This window comes from Salarias fasciatus, chromosome 14, assembly GCF_902148845.1.
Source record: "Salarias fasciatus chromosome 14, fSalaFa1.1, whole genome shotgun sequence".
Lineage (NCBI taxonomy): Eukaryota > Metazoa > Chordata > Actinopteri > Blenniiformes > Blenniidae > Salarias > Salarias fasciatus.
Window position 1 is genome coordinate 4770060 of NC_043758.1, and position 24056 is coordinate 4794115.

Genomic DNA, 24056 nt, shown 5'->3' on the forward strand with positions numbered 1-24056 from the left:
GAAACATTCCAGTTTGGTCTGTATTGACATGATAGCATCATGCAGTTGCTGCGGATTTGTCGGCTGCGCATCCATGATGCGAATCTCCTGTTCCACCACATCCCAAAGGTGCTCTGTTGGATGGAGATCTGGTGACTGCCGAGGCTGTTTGAGTACAGTGAACTCATTGCCATGTTCAAGCAACCAGTCTGAGATGATTCGAGCTTTATGACATGGCGCGTTATCCTTCTGGAAGTAGCCATCAGAAGATGGTTACACTGGGGTCATACAGGGATGGAGATGGTCAGCAACAGTACTCAGGTAGGCTGTGGCGTTGCAACGATGCACTGGTACTGGGGCCAAAGAGTGCCAGGAAAATATCCCCCACACCATTACACCACCACCAGCAGCATTAACTGTTGATACAAGGCAGGATGGATCCATGACGCCAAATTCAGACCCGACCATCCGAAAGTCGCAGCAGAAATCAAGACTCAAAAATGTTTTTCCAATATTCTATTGTCCAATTTCGGTGAGCCTGTGTGAATTGTAGCCTCAGTTTCCTGTTCTGAGCTGACAGGAGTGGCACCCGCTGTGGTCTTCTGCTGCTGAACCCCATCTGAACCCCATCTTCCATGTGTTGTTCAGAGATGCTCTTCTGCAGACCTTGGTTGATGCGAGTGGTTATTCGCCTTTCTATCAGCTCCAACCAGTCTGGCCATTCTCCTCTGACCTCTTTCATCAACAAGGCATTTTTGCCCACAGAACTGCCGCTCGCAGGATGTTCTCTCTTTTTCAACTAGAGATAGTTGTGCGTGAAAGTCCCAGTTGATCAGCAGTTTCTGAAACACTCGGACCAGCCCGTCTGCCACGTTCAAAGTCACTTAAATCACCTTTCTTCCCCGTTCTGATGCTCGGTTTGAACTGCAGCAGATCGTCTTGACCATCTCTACATGCCTAAATGCATTGAGTTGCTGCCTTGTGATTGGCTGATTTGAAATTTGCGTTAACGAGCAGTTGGACAGGTGTGCCTAATACAGTGGCTGGTGAGTGTATATCAGAGGTTAAAAGTGAGACTTTTACCATTGAATGAAATATTTTGGGTGAGAATCTGGATCCTCCAACACATTCAAAAGACAACTCGAATTGAAGAAAACGTAGTCTGCTCAAAATAACTGTTTGACAATTATAGTAAAATGCTCCTCGATGTGAAAATGGCATGAAAAAGAAGAATGGGGGGAAAAAAACAAGATCAAATAATTCAGAGAACCTGAATGAATCTTATGTGTAAAGGTCAATAGTGGATGTTTGTGATGTGCAGCCTGATGGGTTAAATGAGTTTTTTTTTAAAGAGGTAGACTCAGATAAGAAGAAATAAAAACTCCTCGATTTAACAATCATGAAATATTTTAGTATCTCTGGAGGAACCTTGTGTACACTTGTGCTCTTCATCAGGGCATCTCTTAGTGTGGGGATATATTTTTAAGTGGCCAATGAATATTTTGTACCACGATGCAACACTATGGCCAGCGTTATGTTAGAACTGAACTGCGAGGTGTGATTATGGAGGTACGAGTGAATGATGTAATGTGTGAACCAATTACACTTATTTGAAACATTTGAAACATTTGGAACAAAGCGAACACAAATACCTACGATGAGATATTAGGAAAAATTTTTTATTGAAACAATGAAACCCGAACCGTAAAGAAAGCAGACGGGGGTCTGTACTGCAGTGTGTTTCTGGTTTTCGCTCCTCGTGCGCTGACACGTGTCTTCACACGTAGTTTTTGACGGCGTAGCTGCTCGGCGTGGCCGTTCTAGCCGGCGTGTACCCGCTGGAGGGAAACCTGGCCCTCTGAGGCGGACAGCTCGCACACAGCACGGCCCCTCCGCAGAACAGCAGCCCGGACGTGACGAAGCCGATGTAAATGGCCGCCCCGAGCTCCCGCTTCAGCACCTCGGGCACCCGCGGGTTGTGGAAATCCCTGATGATGGAGTTGGCCGTCCACGACACCGCCACGATGGTGGTGAGGGCCGCCAGGCAGAAGATGGCCCCCGAGCCCAGCACCACCCGGGCCTTGATGCGCGGGTGGCCCAGGCAGTTGGTGCAGCGAGCGCCCAGCAGGAAGACGAGGAAGCCCAGGCAGCCCAGCACCAGGCCGATGCAGACCAGGCCGCGCGCGGCCTGCAGGTCGGGCGCCAGGTCCAGCAGGGCGTCGTACAGCTTGCACTGCATCTGGCCCGTGTACTCGCTGACGCAGGTCATCCACAGCCCCTCCCAGAACACCTGCATCACCACCAGGTGCGTGCCGATGAACGCCGTCACCTTCCACATGGGCAGCGCGCAGATGAGGATGGTGCCGGCGACGCCCGCCATGGCCAGGCTGATGCCCAGCTCCTGCAGCGCCATGGGGACACACACACACACACTCCTGCGGGGAGAACACGGACCAGAGCGTGAAGTGAGAACGGGGACAGGTTTCACAATCAGTTTAATATGCAACACAAAAGAGAATTTCTTATAAATCACTAAAAAAAATCCTTTTTTTTAATTCTCTGGTTTTGTTTTCTGAGCAGATCCAACTTATTTAATTTGTTAAACTGTGATCACAGAGCTCAGCTGAAGTGTGGGTGTTTCCAGGAGGGCTGGCTTTGTTCACCATCATTTGCATCATGAGATAAAAGAGTCAGAGATTTTTCCAGTCGATAAGGCTAGGTGGCAGCACGCCATAACAGATCAACCCCATGATAAGGGCCGCTCAGCCGAGACAGGAGGAGGAAATAAACTCAAACAGGATTTTAAAAGGATTACATGATGAAGCGTCCACGTGTATGGCAACTTCTATATTTATTATGATTTCAAAAGGTAAAGAATAGACAAAAAGAAATATTTAACTTGAATAAAATCAGATGAAAGATGTGAAATAAGTTTCTATCGTGATGCAGTAACAAATCAAGGGGGAAAGAAGTGGACAAATAAGAGTGTGAGGGCAAAACGAATAAATAGGAACTATTGTCGTTAATTTTATTTGATATTGTGTTAGTTCAGTTAGAACTGTAGTTTCTCCCTGGTTTTCCAGAAAGAGATAAGTCACCATTTGCATTTTTGTGCCTATTACAGGATAATAATGTGCATTAATGTGAAATAATTACTTCCACTTATTCAGTATTTTGACATTGTGATAAATACGGGTTAAAAGCAGGTTCAGAATTAGCTGTTAACTGCAAACCTTTAAAATCCTACTGCTTTATGTTCCTGTGAAATAAATATTGAATCCTTTTTCACTGTAAAAGTATGCATCACAGTCAAAATCAGGAATATATACTGTAAGCGAGTGTGATGACTTTTTGACTTTTGTTTCTGTCTCTATTAAATCATCCTGAAGTTATTAGTGTTCAGATTATATGAGACAAATAATATGAAGGTTTTATAAGTGGTTGTTAAGAAATGTTCACTTTTTTTTGATATTTTTTAAAAGCATTTTAGTGATTTAACATCATAAAATCAGGGCTGATGAAAACTGAGTCAGCCAGTAGAAACTTTCAAAGTGTGTGTGTGTGTGTGTGTGTGTGTGGGGGGGGGGGGGGGGGGGGGGGGGGGGGGGGGGGGGGATTTAATTGAATGAATTAAAGTTAAAATAAGTGTAAATTCAGTTAAATAATAGTTTATGACATGACCCTTCCTAAGGCTGAGACAGAACTCCAGTGGAGAAACCAGAGAACTTTAAAAGTGCTTTTAGAAACCAGTTTAAAGAACATTTCTATGTTTCTTGATCCTGAGGCGGAAGTTTTCTGTTCAGATATTTGAGTTCTTCAACCCGAGGCCGAGTTTTTATGCAGAGTCAGACAGTTCTGAGCGAAACTGAGTTTAGACGCTTCAGTAAACACCGTAATAAACGGGATCGCTTGTCCCTGAGTCATCATTTTGTTCTTTCTTTTGATAAGTTCCTGACAAACAGGTTTTCGGGTTTTGGCTTTGATTGATGACCGATACATACTTTCTCCTCGAACATCTATATATATAAATAAAAAAAAAATCAAACAAACAAAAGCCTTGACAATAGTTGTACATTTAATGTGACAGAATAAAACCACAAAATGGTACAAAATCCTTAGAGTCAGCTGAAATGACCTCTTTCCAAACACAATATACCAACTTTATTCCCACAATCAAGCACTGAACCCAGAGTTTTGTCGTCTCCTTTGAAGTGTGACTCCTTTACGAGACAAAAGTGCAAATTTCCTTCATTGTCGGTTTGTTTTTGCTCACATGTCCATTTGCTGGATGCCTCACAGCAGCTAATGGTCCAAAGCTCTGCTTCTGGAGCCCAAACAGTCGCTGCGGAGCGTGCTCCCACTTCGCCCGTCAGATGTACGTCTTTGTCTCCGTGTACGACCGGAACGACGGCACCTTGCTGTCCGGGGCCGACCTGTTGATGAGGTACTTCACCGACGGCGCCTCGTCGTCCTTGGAGGGGCAGTTGGCGCACAGCAGGCCCCCGCCCACCAGCAGCAGCCCGCCGGCGCCCCAGCCGATGTAGAGCGAGGCCCCCAGCTCCCGCTTCTGGGCGTCCACCAGCGTGGGGTTGTAGAAGTTCCTGATGATGATGCTGGCGGTCCAGGAGACGGCGATGACGCACAGCAGCCCGCTGATGATCAGCAGCACCCCCGCCGCCACCAGGGCCCTCGCCTTGGCCCTCTTGTCGGGAATGCAGTTGATGCACTTCGCGCTGGCGCAGCCCGTCAGGAGCCCGGCGAGGCCCACGACGATGGAGACGATGGTGAGGGCCCGGGCCCCCTGCAGGTCCGGGGTGAGCGCCAGCATGGAGTCGTACACCTTGCACTGCATCTGGCCCGTGCTCTGCACCACGCAGCTCATCCAGATGCCCTCCCACATGGTCTGCGACGTGACGATGTTGCTGCCGATGAAGGCCGTGACCCTCCACATGGGGGCGGCGCAGGCGATGATGACCCCGATCCAGCCGAACAGGGCCAGGGCACAGCCGGCGACCTGCATCCCCATGGAACCCATCGTCCTCCCTCTCCGAGCGTCTGCTGGCGAATATCAGAGCCCGGGCGGGCGTGCGAGCGTCTGAAGAATGGGAGGTGTGAGAGAAAACCTGCAGAGGACAGACGAGACGCCCTGCGAAGGAATACTAGGCATGCAGGACTCTTTGTGTGTAAGCACCAGCAAGCTCTGGGTTTCAAATATCCACATGAGGGCTGAGCCACTGCAGCTGTTTTAACACTGAGAGCAAGATTAAAGGAAAAAAAAACCGTGTGGGAAATAAAATGAACCAACAAACAAGTGTGGGTGTTTTTAATCCTGCTGGAGGGAAAGGTAGCGGCGGCCCAACAGACACTCTGATCACACAAAATAAAAGAAATTCTCTCATTATTCTTTCAATTTTTACCAAAAAAAGGTTCAACCTAAGAGAAAGTTATTGTTAAAATGGGACTGTTGTATGAAGGGAGGAGACTTTCAGGAAAGAGAGAGAGAGAAAAACAACTTCACTATGACTCAGGAAAGACATGCAGGGACTAAAATCAGGTGAGGACGGATCAGACTGCTTCCTCCTGTCACCGCGAGAAGGAAAAAATAATACATTTTCAAGACCTAACTGTTTCAACTCTTATCGTTTTGAGAACGACAAAAGTTAGATTTCTTGTGAAAGTTAATACATTAAGCTGGGTTCTATGAATGAGGGTTACAGTATATAACAAAGTACTTGATATTCATTATTGCACAAAATTAGTGTTCTTATTGCTGGAGGTTGGAGAAAAAAAGTTAGAGTTTGAGTTTGGATCTAAATGCTCTTTTTTCAAACATTTGAAATTGCATCTGAAAATTGTGTTTCATTGCTTTGCTGTTCTCTTTCGTACAGAATGGACTCTGCTGGTCGAGAGGTCCGAGCAGCCAAACTGGAAATAGAGGAGGTTTTACTCTCACTCTGGGTCACTTCAGCCAGAAGACTTCAATGAACATGACATCATAGAATTTAAAAAAACAATGATTTGATAAGGTTATTTTTTATATTTGACTGACAAGTAACCCCTCCAATTACCTGATTTTAAGCAGTTTTCAGTTGTCTTAACAGGTTATATTTGTGGACAAAGTAAAACAAATGTTTTGTTTCCACAAAATTTTGAAGTAGAAATCTTTATGTTTGTTGAATATCAATAAATGAAAACAAAACCAATCAACAGAGTGAGATGAAGCAACAGTCACCTTCACAATTTTATCCAACCGGTAAATTATTACAATACAAGTTTGTGCCATAATGTGGGGCATTGAGTTACTGGAACAATCTGCAGGAATAATTCATTTAGTTTATTCTCAAGTTTCCCTTTTATTGTAGAGTTTAAGATTGTTGTTTGAAAAAAAATGAAACATTGTTTGTGCTTTAGAAAATTCAACACTGAAATAATAGAAAAATGTTATATTTTATTTTATATTTCATAATATTTTGAATAAAACACTCTGGAACTTGAAATTAACCCTTTAAAAAAATGTTGAATTGAGGAACCAGTTATCATTCAACCTCAGGTACATAAAAATCAGCTTATTTTAACGATCCTGCTCCTGTGTTCCACTGTGAAGGCGACGCTATCGATATAAAGAGCTTTCAAACAAACACACGATACAGAATGTAGACCAAGCTTTGAGTTTCATTTTCATGTGTTTCCATGAGCGATTTGACATATAACACTCCCAAACAAGGAGATATTACTGCTGTAATAATGCAGAGTGTATTTCTTTGACCTATCTTAAATAATAAAATCACACAGGCTTCAAGGTCAAAGCAGAATCATGCAGGTGATGAATTAATGAATTCAACCCAATTTCAGAGCGAAATAATCGCGTTCGCTTTCTTATTTACTGAAGTCCTTCTTGAGGTTTTGCTGCTGAGTCACTGTTGTACTGAAACCTGAAGAAGACGTTCCCTCCGTCAGCAGGCGCCATCGGTCTGTAACTGGTTGAGGCGGATTCACTCTCTCACCGCGGAGAATGTGACACAGCAGAGCAGGGTGTGTTCACGCCGCGGACACACCCTGCTGCGCTATGCTGACGTCAGGTTTGTGATGATTCAAAACACAGGAGAAACTTCCTGAAACTGTTTTTTTTTATAAACAAGGCCTGTTTGAACGCTGTGCGGCTATTTATACACTCATGTTGTGGTTTTAATGGAGCGTTCAGGCTCAGTGAGAGATAACAGGAGCCCTCTTTCATCTGAGTTTTAGATGGTCTATTGTGTATATTTCCATATCATTTTAAAACACACAGTTGAAAATATGCAAACACAGAAGAAGCCGAATGAAATATACCATGAAATCTCTTCATCCACATTTGAATGTATAACTTCATCAGACTCATGAGTTGGAACAGATCCCAGCTGAAGAATGCACCGTGGGCAGGTTATTACAGGACACACACACACACACACACACACACACACACACACATCATCAGGAGCTGCTTTTGCCTGTTTTTTTTTTTATTCTGACTGAAGGCCTCCTGATTGAGGGATCAGATCAAACCGTTTACATGCAATGAAGTGACCAGATCGATGTGCAGGTTTGCACAAACGATTCAGTGAGCGTATCAATCCATGAAGCAATGCACTGTGGGATGAAACACATGATCACACATCCAGCTATCTTCATAAGTTAGACAAATCGAAGACAGATTTGTTGTCTTCTGTATTGACCAGGGCTAGGGCTAGGGTTAAGGTTAGGGCCATTTTTATTTCTTCTCAATTACTGTGAGAATTAAACGTTCAGATGTGATCATAAACAGGGTTACGACACCTCTATTCCCATTAGAATTCAAATAAAATATTTTAGCATTTAAACTAATTATTTATTTTCCATGTAAACACAACTAATGTGGAGATCTACGATTCAGTGCTCCGTGGAAATAATACGGCCAGTTTTATTCTCTTTGCTGACTCATGCAACAGCAAAATGTCTTTCCTTGGTCCTAATTTATTAATGTTACATTATCTAAATTAAAATAATTCATGTTTTTTTTTTAACCTTCTGTACGTGTAAGGTCTCTGTGTTGGGAGTAAGATGTGTCTTAAAAAAGTGTGTGAAGGCTCCATTATTCTAGAGTTCCTGAACAATGTATTACAATTATGATTCCAACCGAAAGCAACATTCAAAGCGTTTATTTTCTTTTCCATTCATTTTGACTTGATTGCATTTGAGAAATTAGTTAAAGTGGCAAATGATCACAGTTTATCCTGGAAAAGGTGCAGATGTGCAGTTTTACAATAACATACTGGTCTAAATCAGTCGAGTCAATAAATGTTGAATCCACGACTGATGTTTAGAAGTGAACTTAGAAAGAAAACTTTCAGACATTTTCCTGTTTTGTGTTTTGTGTTTTTTTTTTTGGTTTGTTTGTTTCCACACACTGATTTGGTTTTGTAAGTTTCCACATCTTCTCATATCACTTTTAATTAATGACTGTTGTTTTTGTGTTTGTGGTTTAGCAGCTCTTCCTGGTCCGACTTGCCGGGGTACATAGTGAGGCCGGTGTCTGGGTTGGGCTCTAAACCGACACACACAACCAGATCCATTATAAAAGTCTCCAACCAACAGTGTAAACTGCGCAAACCGGTCGAACTCGTTGGGAGTCAGCGTGAACAGTCTAAACAAACAGCAGGATGCTTTTGAAAGTAGGTTGCCATTTCACAGTCCGCTGATCACAACACCTTCAAATCCACAGGAAGCTGAAAATCACTGCTCTCTAATTTTAGTTTCTCTTCAGTGCAAGTCAACTCAACTGAAGTTTCTGATTTAACCGTTTCCCTCTTCTTCTTTTTTTTCTGAGTGATCCAAGAAGACACAAACAAAGGAATATTTAGTGAAAGTTTTATTAAAAACCAGCAATTTAAGTAAATAAACATTCATGCTATAGTATTTCCATTCAACAAAGATATCTGAAAAAATAAACACGTTCTCAAGACACCAGTGGTACTGAGCACATTTCACTCCATCACAGCTCTTTTGGACTATTTTACATTCTGCTATCAGAGCTGACATTTTCCAGCAGACATTCAGAGAATAATTACAATTGACAAAAGCTTAACAGCTCAGTCCGGTCTTCACGCCTGCTGGAGGTTTTTTCTTGCCACTACTGTAATTCACACCCCGCGTTTCTCGTTCCATGATGAAACACACCGTCTCACTCCATCAAGCAATTCTGAATTTCTCGAAAAAGTCTCTTCTCTCTGGGTGTCACCATCCGAACCGCAGAATGAAGGAGGCCGGCTCTGCACAGTGGAAATCACCCACAGTCTCTCTCGCTGCAGCAGAGGTCCTCAGACGTAGGCCCGGCTGGACGCCACAGACCTGGCGCCCGAGTACTTGACTGGATACTCGGGTCCGTCTTTTTTGGGGCAGGTGCTGCAGAGGAGGGCGCCGCCGAGGATGAGAAGTGCAGCGGTGCCCCATCCGATGTAGAGCGCGGCGCCCAGCTCTCTCCTCTGGGCGTTGGTCAGGATGGGGTTGTAGAAGTCCCTGATGATGGTGTTGGCGGACCAGCAGACGGGGATGAGGACCAGGACGCCGGCGCAGATGAAGACGATTCCAGCGGCGATGGCCACTCTGCCTTTGGCGCGTTCGTCCTCCACGAAGTTGGTGCACTTGCCCCCGGCGATGCCCAGGAGGATCCCCAGAGCGGCCACGATGATGGCCACGACCACGAGGGCCCTGGCGGCCTGGAGGTCCTGAGGCAGAATCAGCAGGGAGTCGTAGATCTTGCACTGCATCTGGCCCGTGCTCTGCGTCACGCAGTTCATCCACAGGCCCTCCCAGATGACCTGCGCCGTCACGATGTTGGCCCCGATGAAGGCCGTCACCTTCCACATGGGCAGGGCGCAGACGATGATGGTGCCCAGGAAGCCGATGACCGCCAGGACGAAGCCCAGCATCTGTCGCCCCATTGACACCATGGTGAGGGTTGAGTCAGCTGCAGGTGAGCAAAGCGAAGGAAGGGAGACGTTCCCGAAGCAGGTCGGCTGCGGTCGTAAAGTAGAATGGAGACTGTGGCGCTCCGGCTGCGGTTATAAGGCAGTCCCTTCTGGAGGCGGAGTCATAGCGTAGCGTCCTTCCCTCTGACCTGAAACCAGTGATTTACCGGCCCAACCAGATTCTTCCCATCGTATGTATGAGCTCTCGGCGGAGTTTCGACGAGATGAGCATCAGGCCGAAGTTGTGCTTGCCTAATTGAAGTTTGTAAAGAGGCTCCGCATTCCTCATTCAAACAATGATCTACCGCTGGCCAACCGCCGACTGAGCAGGCTACTGGGACTTCAGGTCCAGTCACTAGTTTCAGGTTTGAAAGAAAACAAGAGAGGGAGTTTCACCGGATGTCAGGACAGTCCATGTATGGATGGATGGATCATCGTCACGTTTACAACGTTTTCAAAGAAATGTCTCCACTTTCGTTATCGCATCTCTATAAATGACTTTCATGAGCACCTTTGGACTTAAATTAAGAAAACACAATCTCTAAAATAAAAAATAATGTCAGTATTTTTTGGTTGTTTTGTTGTTTCTGTCTGTCATCTTTACACTAACAAACTTCAATCAGGTTAGAGAAAATATTTCACAGTATTAAAGACTCCAAACAGAAAAAGTGATGGTACAGGAAACATTTTATTGAAATTCTGTCAAGTAATCGGAAAAATAAAGTCATGTTTACAGACACTGATCACGTCACAGACACTCATTATTTACAAAATCAGTAATTTGGCAGGAAAATAAATATATCAACAAAGACTTCCTCATGTGCAATGGAACTTCTTGTGCACACACATTTCAGAGATTTCTGTGTTGAAGCACGACACTGATTCACACAGAGGGATGCTTTTTATGGCATTTTCATAAAATTCAACATTCACAGTGAATGGGTGAATTCATACACCACAGACCATGTGTTCCAGTCTGCCATCTTCCAGAGAAACAAAGCAACGTGCATTTCGGTGCGATTGTTCTTTCCAGCAGCAACACAGGCTGCTCGAGCCTTCATGGCAGATGTTTCTGTCCCTTCGCGTCTAGATGTACTGCCTGGGAGAATAGGCGGACGGCGCTCTGTACGGCTTGGCGGGCGCGTAAGATGCCGAGGGAGTGTACGACGCGGGAGCGTACACCGGAGCGTACGACGGCGGGTATGCAGGCGCAGGGTACAGCTGTCCGGGAGGGTACGTGGGGTATCCGTAGGGTGTCTGAGGCGGGCAGGAGGTGGTGAGGATGATTCCCCCGATCAGGAGCAGGGCAGCAGAGGCCCAGCCGATGTAGATGGAGGCTCCGATCTCCCTCCTCTGCGTGTCGATGGTCAAGGGGTCCTGAAACTCGCTGATGGTGATGGCCGCAGACCAGCAGACGGGGATCAGCACCAGGACGGCGGCGACGATGACGAGGCAGCCGGCGATGATCACCACCTTGGAGCCCGACTGCTCGGTCTTCAGGCAGCTGGTGCACTTGGCGCCGATGAAGGAGATGATGAAGCCGACGAAGCCGAAGACGAGGGAGATGATGACCAGGGCCCGGGCGGCCTGCAGGTCCTGGCTCAGGCTCATCACGGACTCGTTCAGCCTGCACTGCATCTGGCCCGTGCTCTGCATCACGCAGCGCATCCACAGGCCGTCCCAGATGATCTGCCCCGTCACGATGTTGGCTCCGATGAAGGAAGTCACCCTCCACATGGGGATGCCGCAGGTCACCGCCACGCCGACCAGGCCGATGAAGCTGATGATCTGGCCGGCCGTCTCCTTGCCGATCTTCCCCATGGTGAAGAGGCTGGGTCTGCGTCGGGCGAGAGCGGGTTCTTCGCTGAGCGGCTCCGGTCGGCTTCGAGTCGCGGCTCCTCTCCGCCGCTGCTCCTCAGACAGTGAAAAAGAGGAAGGCTGAGCTGCGGTCGGGTGAGTTCCTCTGGCCAAACGAGATTCCTCTGCTAGCGGTAAGAGGAGTGGCGCCCATCCATTCAACAATGACCCGTCTTTGTGCTGGTAAAACCAGCCTCCATATGCAGATTTCTCTTTTTGGTTGTTGTTGTGATGGGAGCTTATTGGACGTCGCTCCAGCCAATCGTCGCAGTTGATAATCCCCAAATCAGCCCAGATCACGGAACAGAGAAACCCAACACATCGCGTCTAATTTTACAAACTTTCAGCAATAGTGATCATGTGATCGTGTTTCCAGATTTGAGAACTTATGTCAAAAAAAAAACATCCTGGTTGGGATCAAATGACTTTTATGACTTTCTACCAAATCCAATGTGACTGCACACAAAAACATGTTCAGCCTTTAAAACGATGCTAGCAGCTTAAACAGTTTCACATTTTGATGTTTTGACACTTTATGATGATAAACCTTTCATTGCATGTTAAGATTTCTTTCTGTCTGATTTTAGTGGTTTCATCCTTCTTTTTCTGCACTTTTGACATTTTCAAGATTCAAGGTCTTAACTGTCGTTTCCGTGCTTCTGTGTGAAAACAAAGTTTGTTACCCAGGATCAGCAGTGTACGAAGGCATAGAAGTTTAGAGAATAAAAGAATAAAAGTAAGAGGAATCTAGATTAAATAGTGCAGCAATACAAAACAATAGATAATAAAAAAAAAGTCCAGTGCGATGGCATTGGGCAGCATTTGGCTTTTCTTCCTATTTTTTTAAAGTAATTTTGAAACTGTTTTAAGCAGTTGTACATGTCTTATTTTTGTTATTTGAGCAATTTTCCCATTTCTGATGCTTCAAACATTTCCCTCCATTTTAGTCAAAATCATGATGAGACAATGTAATTTTTTTATGATGGTATCATCAAATCATTTGCAGTTTCACATACTGGACCACATGTCTGAAACTGCTCGGTTTTAGTTTTTTGCAGTGTGATGAAGCTTCACCTCTGAAACACTTTAAAAATATCCTCCCTGAAATTCTCTTTTCAAAGCAACCATGTTTCTGAACTGCAGCAAATTAATCCAAATGACTGAAAATTAGCTCTTGCAGTAAATTGGAAATGTTTATGTTCTACTGTGAATGAATTATGGTTTGGTGACATTCTGTGCATTCTGTTTTTATTTAGAATGTATTGATTGATTTTTGGGAGCCGTCCCTCCACCTGCTTATATTCATGAAACAAACACTTCGAGCCGAAGAGGAAGCCGTCCTTGTTGATAACAATCAGATAATAGATGATGACTTTGCATAATAAAAGCCGTGCCTGATTCCCATGACTGATGCCTTCCTGAAGTTTCTTTCTAAAACCTGCTTTGCAAAAAGCTTTGATTCACACAGCATCAGTCAGCATTTATCCAGCGAGACTTTATTTACAGTGATACGACAAATTACACCAACAAACAAAGAATTTCCAGAACGGGGAACAAATACATTAAAACACAAAAACAGGAAACAGGGATTCATACATTTAATCCCCTTTTTAAAGTATGATAACATTTAGAAATAATAAATGGTAGAAGCAATATTTTTAGTCATTTTAATTTTTAGCAAAGTCACAGTCTTTAGCAGTAAGATGTAGCTGAAATGAAAATTTCTAGTTATATTTACAGGCAATGGTTATCTTATCTGGAAAATGGGTGTTTAATGGTGATAGATACTGAAAGCAAAATGTTGAAAATGAGGAGCAAGCATGACTTCAGTCTTTCGGAGTTGATTTTTAAAAAGTGAATATACTGAGTGATCAAGATGTGCAGCATCGCTGAAGAGTGCAGCAAAACAACAATCCTGGCTGAAACCCGAAACTCGAAACTGGACGGCAAACAGCCATTATTTATGCTGCCAGGAAGAGCAGAGAAAAACAAACTGATCACGCGTCGCTGAGCTGGGACTTCGCGACGTGTTGGAGTATTGGTGTCTTGAGCTGCATTGTTTCCAGGAGCTGCAGTTCCTGCGACCTTGATGTGACCTCTGACAGTCCTCGTCCTCTCAGACGTACTCCCTGGACGTGGAGATGCTCTTCACCGGCGTGAAGTTGGACACATATTGCCGGTGTTCGTGTTTGGGCGGGCAGTTCCAGCACAGCAGGCCTCCGCCCATCAGCAGCAGCGCGGACGCCGCCCAGCCGATGTACAGCGACGCGCCCAGCTCGTACCGCTGGGCCGAGATCACCAGCGGGCTGTAGAAGTTGGTGATGATGCTGTGGGCCGACCAGGAGACGGGGATGAGGCAGAGCAGCCCCGAGACGATGAACAGCACCCCCGCCGCGATGGAGGCCTTGGACTTTGAGCGCTCGTCCTCGATGCAGTTGGTGCACTTCCCCCCGGCGATGGACAGGAAGACGCCGAAGACGCCGGTGATGATGGAGATGATGATCATGGCCCGGGCGGCCTGCAGGTCCTGAGGCAGCGCCAGCATGGAGTCGTACACCTTGCACTGCATCTGGCCGGTGCTCTGCACCACGCAGTTCATCCACATGCCCTGCCAGATGGTCTGCGCCGTCACGATGTTGGCCCCGATGAAGGCCGTGACCTTCCACGTGGGCAGGGCGCACACCACGATGACCATGAACCAGCCCACCACGGACATCACCATGCCGATGATCTGGATCCCCTGAGAAACCATGTCGCCGCCGTGATCCCCCCGCACGCCAACAGCCAAGAACAGGCGGGACGGCGCGAGGCGGCGTTTATAGGCTCCGGTGTGGGAAGCCGGGACGCGGGGATGAGGGCGTGCGACTCCACAGCACTTCAGCCCGATTGGCCACGACAAGTTTACACACAAACACACATCCAGTGACCTCCAAGAGCGCTGATCTGCTCGAAACCCACACTCAAGGTCAGATTTCCAGACAAGAGAACAAACACTTTTCACACTCACAATTTGTAACTGAAGCTTTGTGAACCTTATTACGGTTCTGAGCAACATTTTATCTCAACTTATATAATCTACAAACCTGAATATTGACTGTTTGAAGTCTTGGCCATGCACTGCTGGAACAGCTCAGCTGGTTCAGGAGGAGTAAAAGTGGTCAACACCCTGCGGTCACCTGAAGTTAACTTCAAATCAAATAAACTTCAGATTAATAGTCTGTAAATAAACTTAAAAACGGAGAAGAAGAAAAAAAGGGAGAAATTCATGTTCTGGGGATAAAGTTTGGGTTTTTGTTGCTCTGAATGACTGTATTTTAATATGTTCAGTTGGGGAAATTGTGACTCCACCAAATGTTTTCATGAATATCTTTTATATATTTTATTTTGAAGCCTGAAGTTTTGTGATCGGAACATTTAATCTCTGAATTCAACAACAAAAAAAGAGAGAACAACTGTTCCACATTGTCATTATTATAAGCCTGTGAAACAAACAAAACAAACCCTCCTCTCTCTCTCTCGCTCTCTCTCTCTCTCTCTCTCGCTCTCTCTCTCTCTCTTTCTGTTGTACTGTTATTCTCATTACAGCAAGGGGCAGTGTCGGACAGAGAATCGCTGCAGAGTGGCAGCACACAGCTTGAAGCTATCATTAGAAATAAAAAAAAGACACTATTTCCCACAGAAAGTAACTTCAAATTTAAAAAAAATCCAGTGTTTACATCCATAAATATCTGTTTCCAGAAATATAACTGTAGTTTAAAAATGCAAATGACAAAAATATTATGACAGAAAAACAGATGCATACTTGCGCGTGCACGCTCACAAACATGCACGCACACACACGCATGCACACACACACACACACGCACACACGCACACACACACGCACACACACAGATTTGCTCTGCCATCTTATGTAGAAAGACACTATGCTGCGTTAAGCCTGAAAGTCACAAACACTCTTTGTTTTTAACTTTTCAATGTCTGTTTTCCATTCACACTATTATTTTCATATTTTCACAAAGGATTCAATGGAAGAGTTTTGTTTTTCCACTTCATAAGAAGGAACTTAGTTTCACGGAGTTAAAATCTGTTTCTTTTTGTTGATCATTGCTGAGTTTCTATGGGCTGCCTGCTAATAGGCATCAGCTCCTCTCCTTTTGCTCGGGCTCCACTTTATCCAAAGTTTCATTTTAAAAAAAGACGTAAAACACAGTGAATGAGTGTAAACAAATCAGTTTTATTTACAGTTTCAGGTAGACATAAAAACACACTCGAACATGAAATGATATGTAAATGCTTTTTAAAAAAAAACATATAATAGCAAAAATGATTGACACAAAATACATCAAAATAACGAGACGAGAAGCAGAGTTTGAGTGAACGGTTCCCACTGATCAAACCGTGCGTGACTCAGTTCACATAACAGTTTTCTGGGTGTGGGGCACACCCTTTTTTTTTTTTATCTCAGCATCAATGAAAAGAAATCCTGGATCAACAAAACTCAACGTCAGAGTAACGAACTGAGAAAAATGGACATCATGAATCAATTTCGCGGACCACAATGCATTTCCACCGAGTCTTTTGTTCAGTCTCGCGGCGTTTCCGCCCGGCCTGCCCTCCTCACACGTAGTCCTTGGGCGCAGACGAGCGGGGAGCGGAGTACTTGGCGGAGTAGGTGTCTTTTGGAGGGCAGTTGCTGCAGAGCAGCGCCCCGCCCAGGATGAGCAGGGCGGCGGCGCCCCAGCCGATGAAGAGCGCGGCGCCCAGCTCCCTTTTCTGGGCGTTCACCTGCAGCGGGTTGTAGAAGTTGCTGATGATGGTGTTCGCCGTCCAGGACACGGGGATGAGGCAGAGCACGCCGGCGATGATGAAGATGACGCCGGCCGCCACGCCGATCTTGGCCTTGGAGGTCTCGTCCTCCACGCAGTTGGTGCACTTCCCCCCGGCGATGCCCAGCAGGATGCCCAGGATGCCGATCAGGATGGAGATGATGATGAGCGCCCGGGCCGCCTGCAGGTCCTGGGACAGCGCCAGCATGGAGTCGTACACCTTGCACTGCATCTGGCCCGTGCTCTGCACCACGCAGGTCATCCAGATGCCCTCCCACGTCGTCTGCGCCGTCACGATGTTCTGCCCGATGAAGGCCGTCACCTTCCACATGGGCAGGGCGCACACCACGATGGTTCCGATCCAGCCGATGATGCACAGGGCGATGCCCAGCACCTGCATGCCTGCCGCCACCATGTTTCCGTCAGAAAGTCGCGCCGCTGTCGTTCCAAATAGAAAAAGTCCAGAGGCTGTGGCGTGCCTGAGAGTTCCCCCAAACAGCGAATGTTTGGAGAAGGTTGGAGCGGGCCTTTATATACGCTGAGCTCCGGAGGGGCATGACACATGTTCCACTGTCACACCGAGAGCCGTGACGTGGTTTCTGCCCCCACCCCCCGCCACCGCCACCGCCGCCGCCACCCCCCCTGCCTGCGACGGCAGGCCCAGGCATGTGTCATCATGTGGGCCTTTGTCTCCGTCAGGCTTCCACAGCAGGTGTAAGAGCAGCGGTGACTCACAGGTGTCGGTTCTGGAGCGGCGCGCTCTGAAGTGCCGTCAGACACACCCTTATTGTCTCAGCCGTCACACACTCCGCTCGCTTCCCGCTGTGTGTTGGTCGTGACAGTGCGTTAAAGTTCGATGGACCGCGTCGACTGAAACCAACTGCAGAGAGCAGGAAGTGTTTCACCGTTGGTCAAGAGAAAGTACAAAATATTAGAAACTCAAAGCTTCATGACTTCAGTGCAACTTTTTGTGTTTTTTTGGTTTGAGAGAGAGAAAACAGGACAAATACCAAGATTTTTATATCAAACCCGGTGACAAATATCACTGATTGTTTCTAGATCTGCCATTGACAGGAATTTAGAAATAATTACTTCATGTGAACAGGTTTCTGAACACTTGAAATACCAAACTATCCCAACAAATCTGTGAGCAATCGACCATTTTCAGAAAGTTCTTTCGTATAAATAACAACTTCAAATACAGAACTGGGGAAAATTGTACATTTTGACTACTTCAGCTTGCATTTATATTTATGAAAATAGCTCAGTATGAACACCTCTCAACCTCATAATATTTAGAGAAAAGAAAAGATTTTCTGAAAGATTTTGCTGAACTTGTGATCTTATGCATCTCTTGAGCAGAGTTCCAGTCAGAAGCAAACCAAGATACAGATCTGAGTTACCTTCACTCTGCAACCCGAAATGCAGAATAAGGATTTACTTTTTTTTTCCTATTAAAACGTCAAGTGAAAGTTTATCATTTCAACTTAAAAAGTGACCAACATTCCACACTGACGTGTTTAAATGACTTCATTAGTTTTTATCACATTATGCAGTTCAATTGGGAAATATGAAAAGCAAGGTATTTATTTAACAGGGGCAAATGTTGAATATTCTGATTTATTTCGATCTTCTCATTGAAATAAATCACTTTCGATGAGCCACAAACAAACAGAATCAAACTTAATCTGACAGCTGGAGTGAAATTCACACACTGCAACATCCTGCAGCAGTTTAGAAATAATGAAATAGAGAAATAAAGACAGTGATTCTAACCATATATGAGGCTTTTATGCATGATTCTCTCAAAACGTTCATTTCCTGCAGGTGAAGAAAGAGATGAGGGCTGACCGTGAGGCGATGCCGGTCCTGGAAGGGGGAAGCCTTCCTGCTCTCTCCTGCTGGACGTCCTGCAGACGGAGAGAAGAGACGCTCTGCAGACCAGTTATTGATCACTTCTCCACAGCGGTGAGGAGACGGCAGGAGGCAGCTGGCACGCCATGCCAAATGATTCCAGGTGATAGACTGCTGCAAAAAAAGAAGGAAAGAGGGAAAAGTGAAAGGGGGCGAAGGGAGAGGTAGAGAGAGAGAATCAGATTGTCCCAGAAATGAATGGAGGCAGTGTTTAAGAGCCAGAACTGCTTTTTAGGACTATAATACCTCTACTTTATCCCCGGTAGGATCATTGAAGGTACTCGAGCCTGGCGGTGGAGATTAGGTTCCACACACAAGGAGGCCGAAAGGAATTTCCACAATTAGGAGTCTGAGGAGAGATGGTTTCAGGTCAGGATCAGTCCTGGTGTCCAGACTCTCATCAGCAGCGTCGGCCACGCTCTCAGGGAGTAACTCCACACTCTGTGGGTTTTCTCCAGGTTTGGAAAGAAAAAGAAAAAGGATTTGAGGATAATAATAATCAGCTGGAATCATCTCCAGTCTCTCGGAGTTGGAAAATAAACATAAATGACCTTCAAATTATTCTGGGAATTTGATGAGGTTCAAGAAAAGCTGAAAAATCTACATTAGCTTTGATTTACTGAGTGAACCACACTTGAAATCCAGACACCGTTCAGTGACAACTTTATTGACCATGTGGAAAGACAACTGTACTCTGTGTCTTCTGCCAGACTCTCTATCAGAAGAAGCACGAACTTCTACAACTCCTGCACCGAAAACACACTCCGTAAATAAACTGTTTACCTTTCATGTGCCATGCTTTCAAAACTGTGTCAGGAAGCTCTTTGAACCGCTCGCTCACTGAAGCTTAGGCGCATTCCTGCAGCGGCGAGGGAAAGGCTGGAGTACGGGAGCGGTGAGAAAGTGCCAGAGGGCGAAGCCGGGACTTGTGTCAGCAGGCGGACCGAGGCAAGCCCGGGCCTCGCCGTAACGGCTGCCTCCGCCTGCCGCCGAGCCGCTCAGAGCCTCAGTCCAACGGCCTCTCCGGCGAGTCGCTCTTTTAGCAGGTTACAGTTTAACGAGAGCAATGTCTGTCACACACTTTTTTATTACTTGTTATTTTTTAAAACGGAACCATAAACCTGCTTTTAAAAAGCACAAAACAACCTTTTTCATTACATGGAGGAATAAAGTCATGACATGAAATATCTTGATCTCTTTCTTTCTGATGCAATGGAAACTGTCCTCAGTTAAAAACATCTGGCTTCTAAAAAGCTAAAAAAAAAAAAAAAAAAAAAAAAAAAAAAAGGGAGAAGTTTCGTTAAAAATAAGGGGGAAGTCTGTGTGTGTGTGTGTGTGTGTGTGTGTGTGTGTGTGTGTGTGTGTGTGTGTGTGTGTGTGTGTGTGTGTGTGTGTGTGTGTGTGCCAGCCCCGAGGCCATTGTTCAGGCACCGTCACAGTTTCGCTGGGTAATTTCAGCAGGTAAATATCTTCCATGAGTCACGTATGTTCAGGGCGGCGCAGCGTCACATGACACAAACAGGAAGCTGAAACTCTCAGACTTCAGCCGCATTCATGCAGGAGAGCTTCAGACGGCTTCCAAACCTTGAAATGAGCACTGAAGCTGCCCTCATCTGGTTGTGTGTGTATTTGACGGTGTAAATGTACTAAAGGCAAATATATTAAACACACAAAGCTGCTGTGAATAAGGAGGTAAATGAATCAGGGGTGAAAGAAAAGTCACACTTTGTTCTTGTTAGCTGAGTTTGGATTTTTTTGACTTTGAACAGAACACAGGAACAACTTCAACTTCAACTTTTTTTCACTTCTGTGGCGTCAAATAGCACACAATTATTTCTCAGCACTTTTATGGAAAAAAAACACAACTTCCTCTTTTTTATTTCCTTGTTTATCTTCCTGATAAAAATATAGATATATTCTTTTATAAAACCATTTTACATAATGTTGATGCAGGCTTGCATATAAGCTCTATTGTTTTTGTCAATTTTCACTTTAATTTTTTGAAGCAAAGAAAAAACATTAACTTAAAATCAAAGTTCGATTTAAAGGAGAACAAATGGAGTCAGATGAGGAAAGAAGCAGTCGCAAAGACTTTAAATGAATTTGGAATCGATCACAGTTCAGTATGAAGAGACAACAACCTGTTCCCATCCTGAAACCCATCCAGCTGGTTCCCGCTCCCAGGACAGGTGCCTCTTGAGCAAGGCGCTCTGCGAGTCGCTGCATGTCGGTTCCCAGGATACGGCGCCGTCCTGTTGATGCAGCGGCTCTTAAAACTAACGTAGTGAAGCTGATGGAGGTAGAAACAGAAACGATGGCCTGGTGAAGTGGGTCAGGCCGTCTTCTGGTTTCAAGGTTGGCGGTTCGAACCCCAAATGACTGATTAAACTCATGTTTGTCCCAGCAGAGCGTGAGGGCCTGCTGCCACAGTGAAAAGCAACTAAGTTTTGCTGCATGTGTGAGATGATCAACACTACAGAAGCTCATCTCGGAATGTTTTTACTTTTTTTTGCCGCTACTGCCTCTCCGAGTCCGTGTGTCCTTGGTCGAGATGAAGAAGCATCACGATTCTCCCAGAGGTGTTCAGGTTGTACCGAGCACATCAACTGTCACCATCGGTGTGTGTGTGTGTGTGTGTGTGTGTGTGTGTGTGTGTGTGTGTGTGTGTGTGTGTGTGTGTGTGTGTGTGTGTGTGTGTGTGTGTGTGTGTGTGTGTGTGGCCAGTCATGACATGTTGTGTTCAAACAGAACCTGCCGTACCTGTACAGATGATCAACAAAGCAATGTTCACGTTGCATTTCTGCACTAATTGACTTTGGTTGAACCCTGACGGGATCACCGCACCGGTTCTCTCCTCTGTGGGGAATTCTGCACAAAACAGGCAGAACAAACCCAAGAAAAGCAGAAGTTTGACTGAGGGCTGAAACGTAATCAGCTTGAAAGAGACCAAACTCAGGATGCACTGAGTTTCACAACATTATCAACTTATGTGCACATTGAAGCAGTTTCTGTATTTTATTCAATTATAAAAAAGGAGAAGTTGTTGAGAAGGCAACTGGTGAAAATACCCCATAATAATCCACCACGCATTGTGTTGCATTCAGTTTGGCAGGAAGCAGTAATGTGGTGATGCAGAATGTATGCTGCAGTTTAGCAGGTGTTGAGTTTGTATATTATGGTTCAATAATAAAAACCTCAGCATGAGCACGTAAAGGATGCTCTGGATGTTAAGAACAACGTGCATCGTGAGCAGGAAAGGCTTCTGGGAACACAACGCGAGTGTGAAATCTAACGCTGCAGCTCAGACGTCAAATCTGACAGAGGAAGCACAAAGTGGCGTTACAGGTTCTGAAGGAGAACACAGCTCCAGACCTTCCTGTGTGCCTCGCTGTGTTTCTGTCTGACCTTTAGAACTGCATGCTGTGACACATGTTGTGTGTTTCACCCGGGCTTTTTATGCGCCGCAGTCGAGCGCATCTCCTGCGTTGTCAGTCTAGACCAGTTTCAAAGAAGCATTTGCCGGCCGTCTCTGTTATCAGGCTTCGTCTGAATTTCTGTGGAACGCCGCTCATTTGCAACATGCTCCAGCCTACTAAGTGGCTTGAAGTTGAAAGACAAATCTGTTTTGTTCTCAGAGGCAGGGAGGGAAGCCTCCCCTGGAACAAGGAGTCCCGCACCTAAAGGTTCAGTTGGTTCTGCAGATTTTGCTCATATTCCAGCATTAAGTTTTGAAAAGTGCTGCAGACTGTCCTGCTGGTAATGCCTGAAAGGTACAAGGGAGCTGATCTGGTCATTCATCACATCTATTGACGTAATGTTGCTTCAAAAATGACTTTCTTTTAATCAGATCTACAGCTGTAGCACAATAACTGACTATTTTTAGAGTATTAAATATCAAATTTAGTGTAAAGATTTAACCCAAGGAAAGCAGCTGAAATAAAGTATGACAGAATTATGCAATTAATTAATAGATTAATTCAAATAACAAATCAAAACTTGGAAAAATAAGAATAAATCAATGACTATGGAATAGAATAAAGTCAAATTAGAGGCATTAAAACAGTCAAAAAAAAAGTATAAAAAACATATTTATGCATGGCTGCATTATGATTAATTTATCGTTTTTCTCTCTGTGGCCATTTCTCACAGCTGGAATAAATAGTAATTCACACCAAGAGAAAGATATTTATGTTTTTGTTTTGTTTTGTTTTGTTTTTCAAATCCAGACAAACTTCATTAACTTCAGTGGCAGAGAATGCAACAGTGGCTCCCCCTGCCTGGAAATACAGGTAATAACAGTATAATCAATCTTCACTACAGTGACGGCTGTTTACTTGTCCAGTTTAATAAATTTATAAATACTGGATTTTTGTCAAGTTGTTAGCAGTTTTTGTGTTTTTTTGTTTGTTTGTTTTTTGACTGGGAGTTGTGTTGTGTGGATATAACAAAAAACGTAATTAAATAAAAAAATTGATTTTCATTATTTGAAAACTCCAGAAGATTAATAAATTCATTCTTGTCAAATGATAGCATCGAAGCTTTTCATGTATTTTCTCTCTGAATTGTGATTTGGAATCTCCACATATGGGCCACAACACTTTTTTTTTTGTCGACTGACTTCAGATATTTGCATCTGTGTAAAACATCAGCGTCACAATAAATCCACCTGCTTTGGTGGGATATCGGCTTTTCTTTTCTCTTCCTCTGCGTCTGTGTGGGAAAAGACCGGAGGTTATGAGTTTGAGGGTGAGTGCTGCTGAGATGAGACTCCCGCCCTGACCGCTGACCCCAGGTGACCTCTGTTAATGAGAGGAAAGGCCTTGAAACACACAAAACACACTTGTTGCTCAACCTGAACGTCGGTCAGATGCAAGGATATTTCTGGTATTTTAAATGATTCTTGGTGAGGTTTTCTTTATACGCCATGAAAATGTTTAGGAAAATCTCCTTGAACTGGAATGTATGTTCAGACCTGGCGAGTTTTCTCCTCTTCTCTGTGACGGGGATCATGTGACTGACCAGCAAATAACAAGGCCTGTCATTGTTGCAACTTTTTCCAGGCATGAAGCTCATTCGGAGGATGATTCAGCATTTTTCTTCAAGGCTGACACAGATCAGAGATCCGTACCTTTTCTACTTATCTCAGAAAGAACACAAGTTTCCTGTCAAAGATGTGTGGAGGAATCGATCTTTTGAGAGTGTGATTGGTGTGAGGGGTGTAAATCAGTATATTTATGATTAAAAATCTGTGTTTATTCAAGGTTTAACTTCCAGGTTTACAAAGTATTCTGGGATTACATGTACATTTTGAGTGTCTTTAGTGTCTGTTTGACAGTCTGATCCGGGACTGTGTCTATGCTAATCTGTGAGCTGGTCTGAAGGTAAACATGATGCCACCTTCAGCTGACTCCACCTTCAGTCGTCTTAGCTGTATAAAGAAGGTAGAATCTGTTTCTCCCTCTCTTTCTCCCTCTCTTAAAGCCTTCCGCCGGAT

The 24056-nt window shown here is 44.9% G+C and overlaps 6 protein-coding genes across 6 annotated transcripts; all 6 read right to left on the bottom strand.

The window, feature by feature from the left end:
* Positions 1–1756: 1756 nt before the first annotated feature.
* Positions 1757–18610, bottom strand: LOC115400085 (claudin-4-like). The gene is made up of 2 exons (XM_030107736.1): positions 18500–18610; positions 1757–2414 (listed from the first exon to the last, which is right to left on the bottom strand). The coding sequence occupies exon 2, from the start codon at positions 2390–2392 to the stop codon at positions 1757–1759; it is 636 nt and encodes a 211-aa protein (XP_029963596.1). The 5' UTR covers positions 2393–2414; positions 18500–18610.
* Positions 4040–5163, bottom strand: LOC115400084 (claudin-4-like). The gene has a single exon (XM_030107734.1). The coding sequence runs from the start codon at positions 5012–5014 to the stop codon at positions 4349–4351; it is 666 nt and encodes a 221-aa protein (XP_029963594.1). The 5' UTR covers positions 5015–5163; the 3' UTR covers positions 4040–4348.
* On the bottom strand, positions 8846–10037 carry LOC115400087 (claudin-like protein ZF-A89). The gene has a single exon (XM_030107738.1). It carries the CDS (start codon positions 9942–9944, stop codon positions 9312–9314), a length of 633 nt encoding a protein of 210 aa, XP_029963598.1. The 5' UTR covers positions 9945–10037; the 3' UTR covers positions 8846–9311.
* Positions 10637–11965, bottom strand: cldnf (claudin f). The gene has a single exon (XM_030107740.1). The coding sequence runs from the start codon at positions 11781–11783 to the stop codon at positions 11049–11051; it is 735 nt and encodes a 244-aa protein (XP_029963600.1). The 5' UTR covers positions 11784–11965; the 3' UTR covers positions 10637–11048.
* On the bottom strand, positions 13293–14616 carry LOC115400086 (claudin-4-like). Its single transcript, XM_030107737.1, has one exon. The coding sequence runs from the start codon at positions 14569–14571 to the stop codon at positions 13936–13938; it is 636 nt and encodes a 211-aa protein (XP_029963597.1). The 5' UTR covers positions 14572–14616; the 3' UTR covers positions 13293–13935.
* cldna (claudin a) lies at positions 16037–17142 on the bottom strand. The gene has a single exon (XM_030107739.1). The coding sequence runs from the start codon at positions 17061–17063 to the stop codon at positions 16440–16442; it is 624 nt and encodes a 207-aa protein (XP_029963599.1). The 5' UTR covers positions 17064–17142; the 3' UTR covers positions 16037–16439.
* Positions 18611–24056: the final 5446 nt, after the last annotated feature.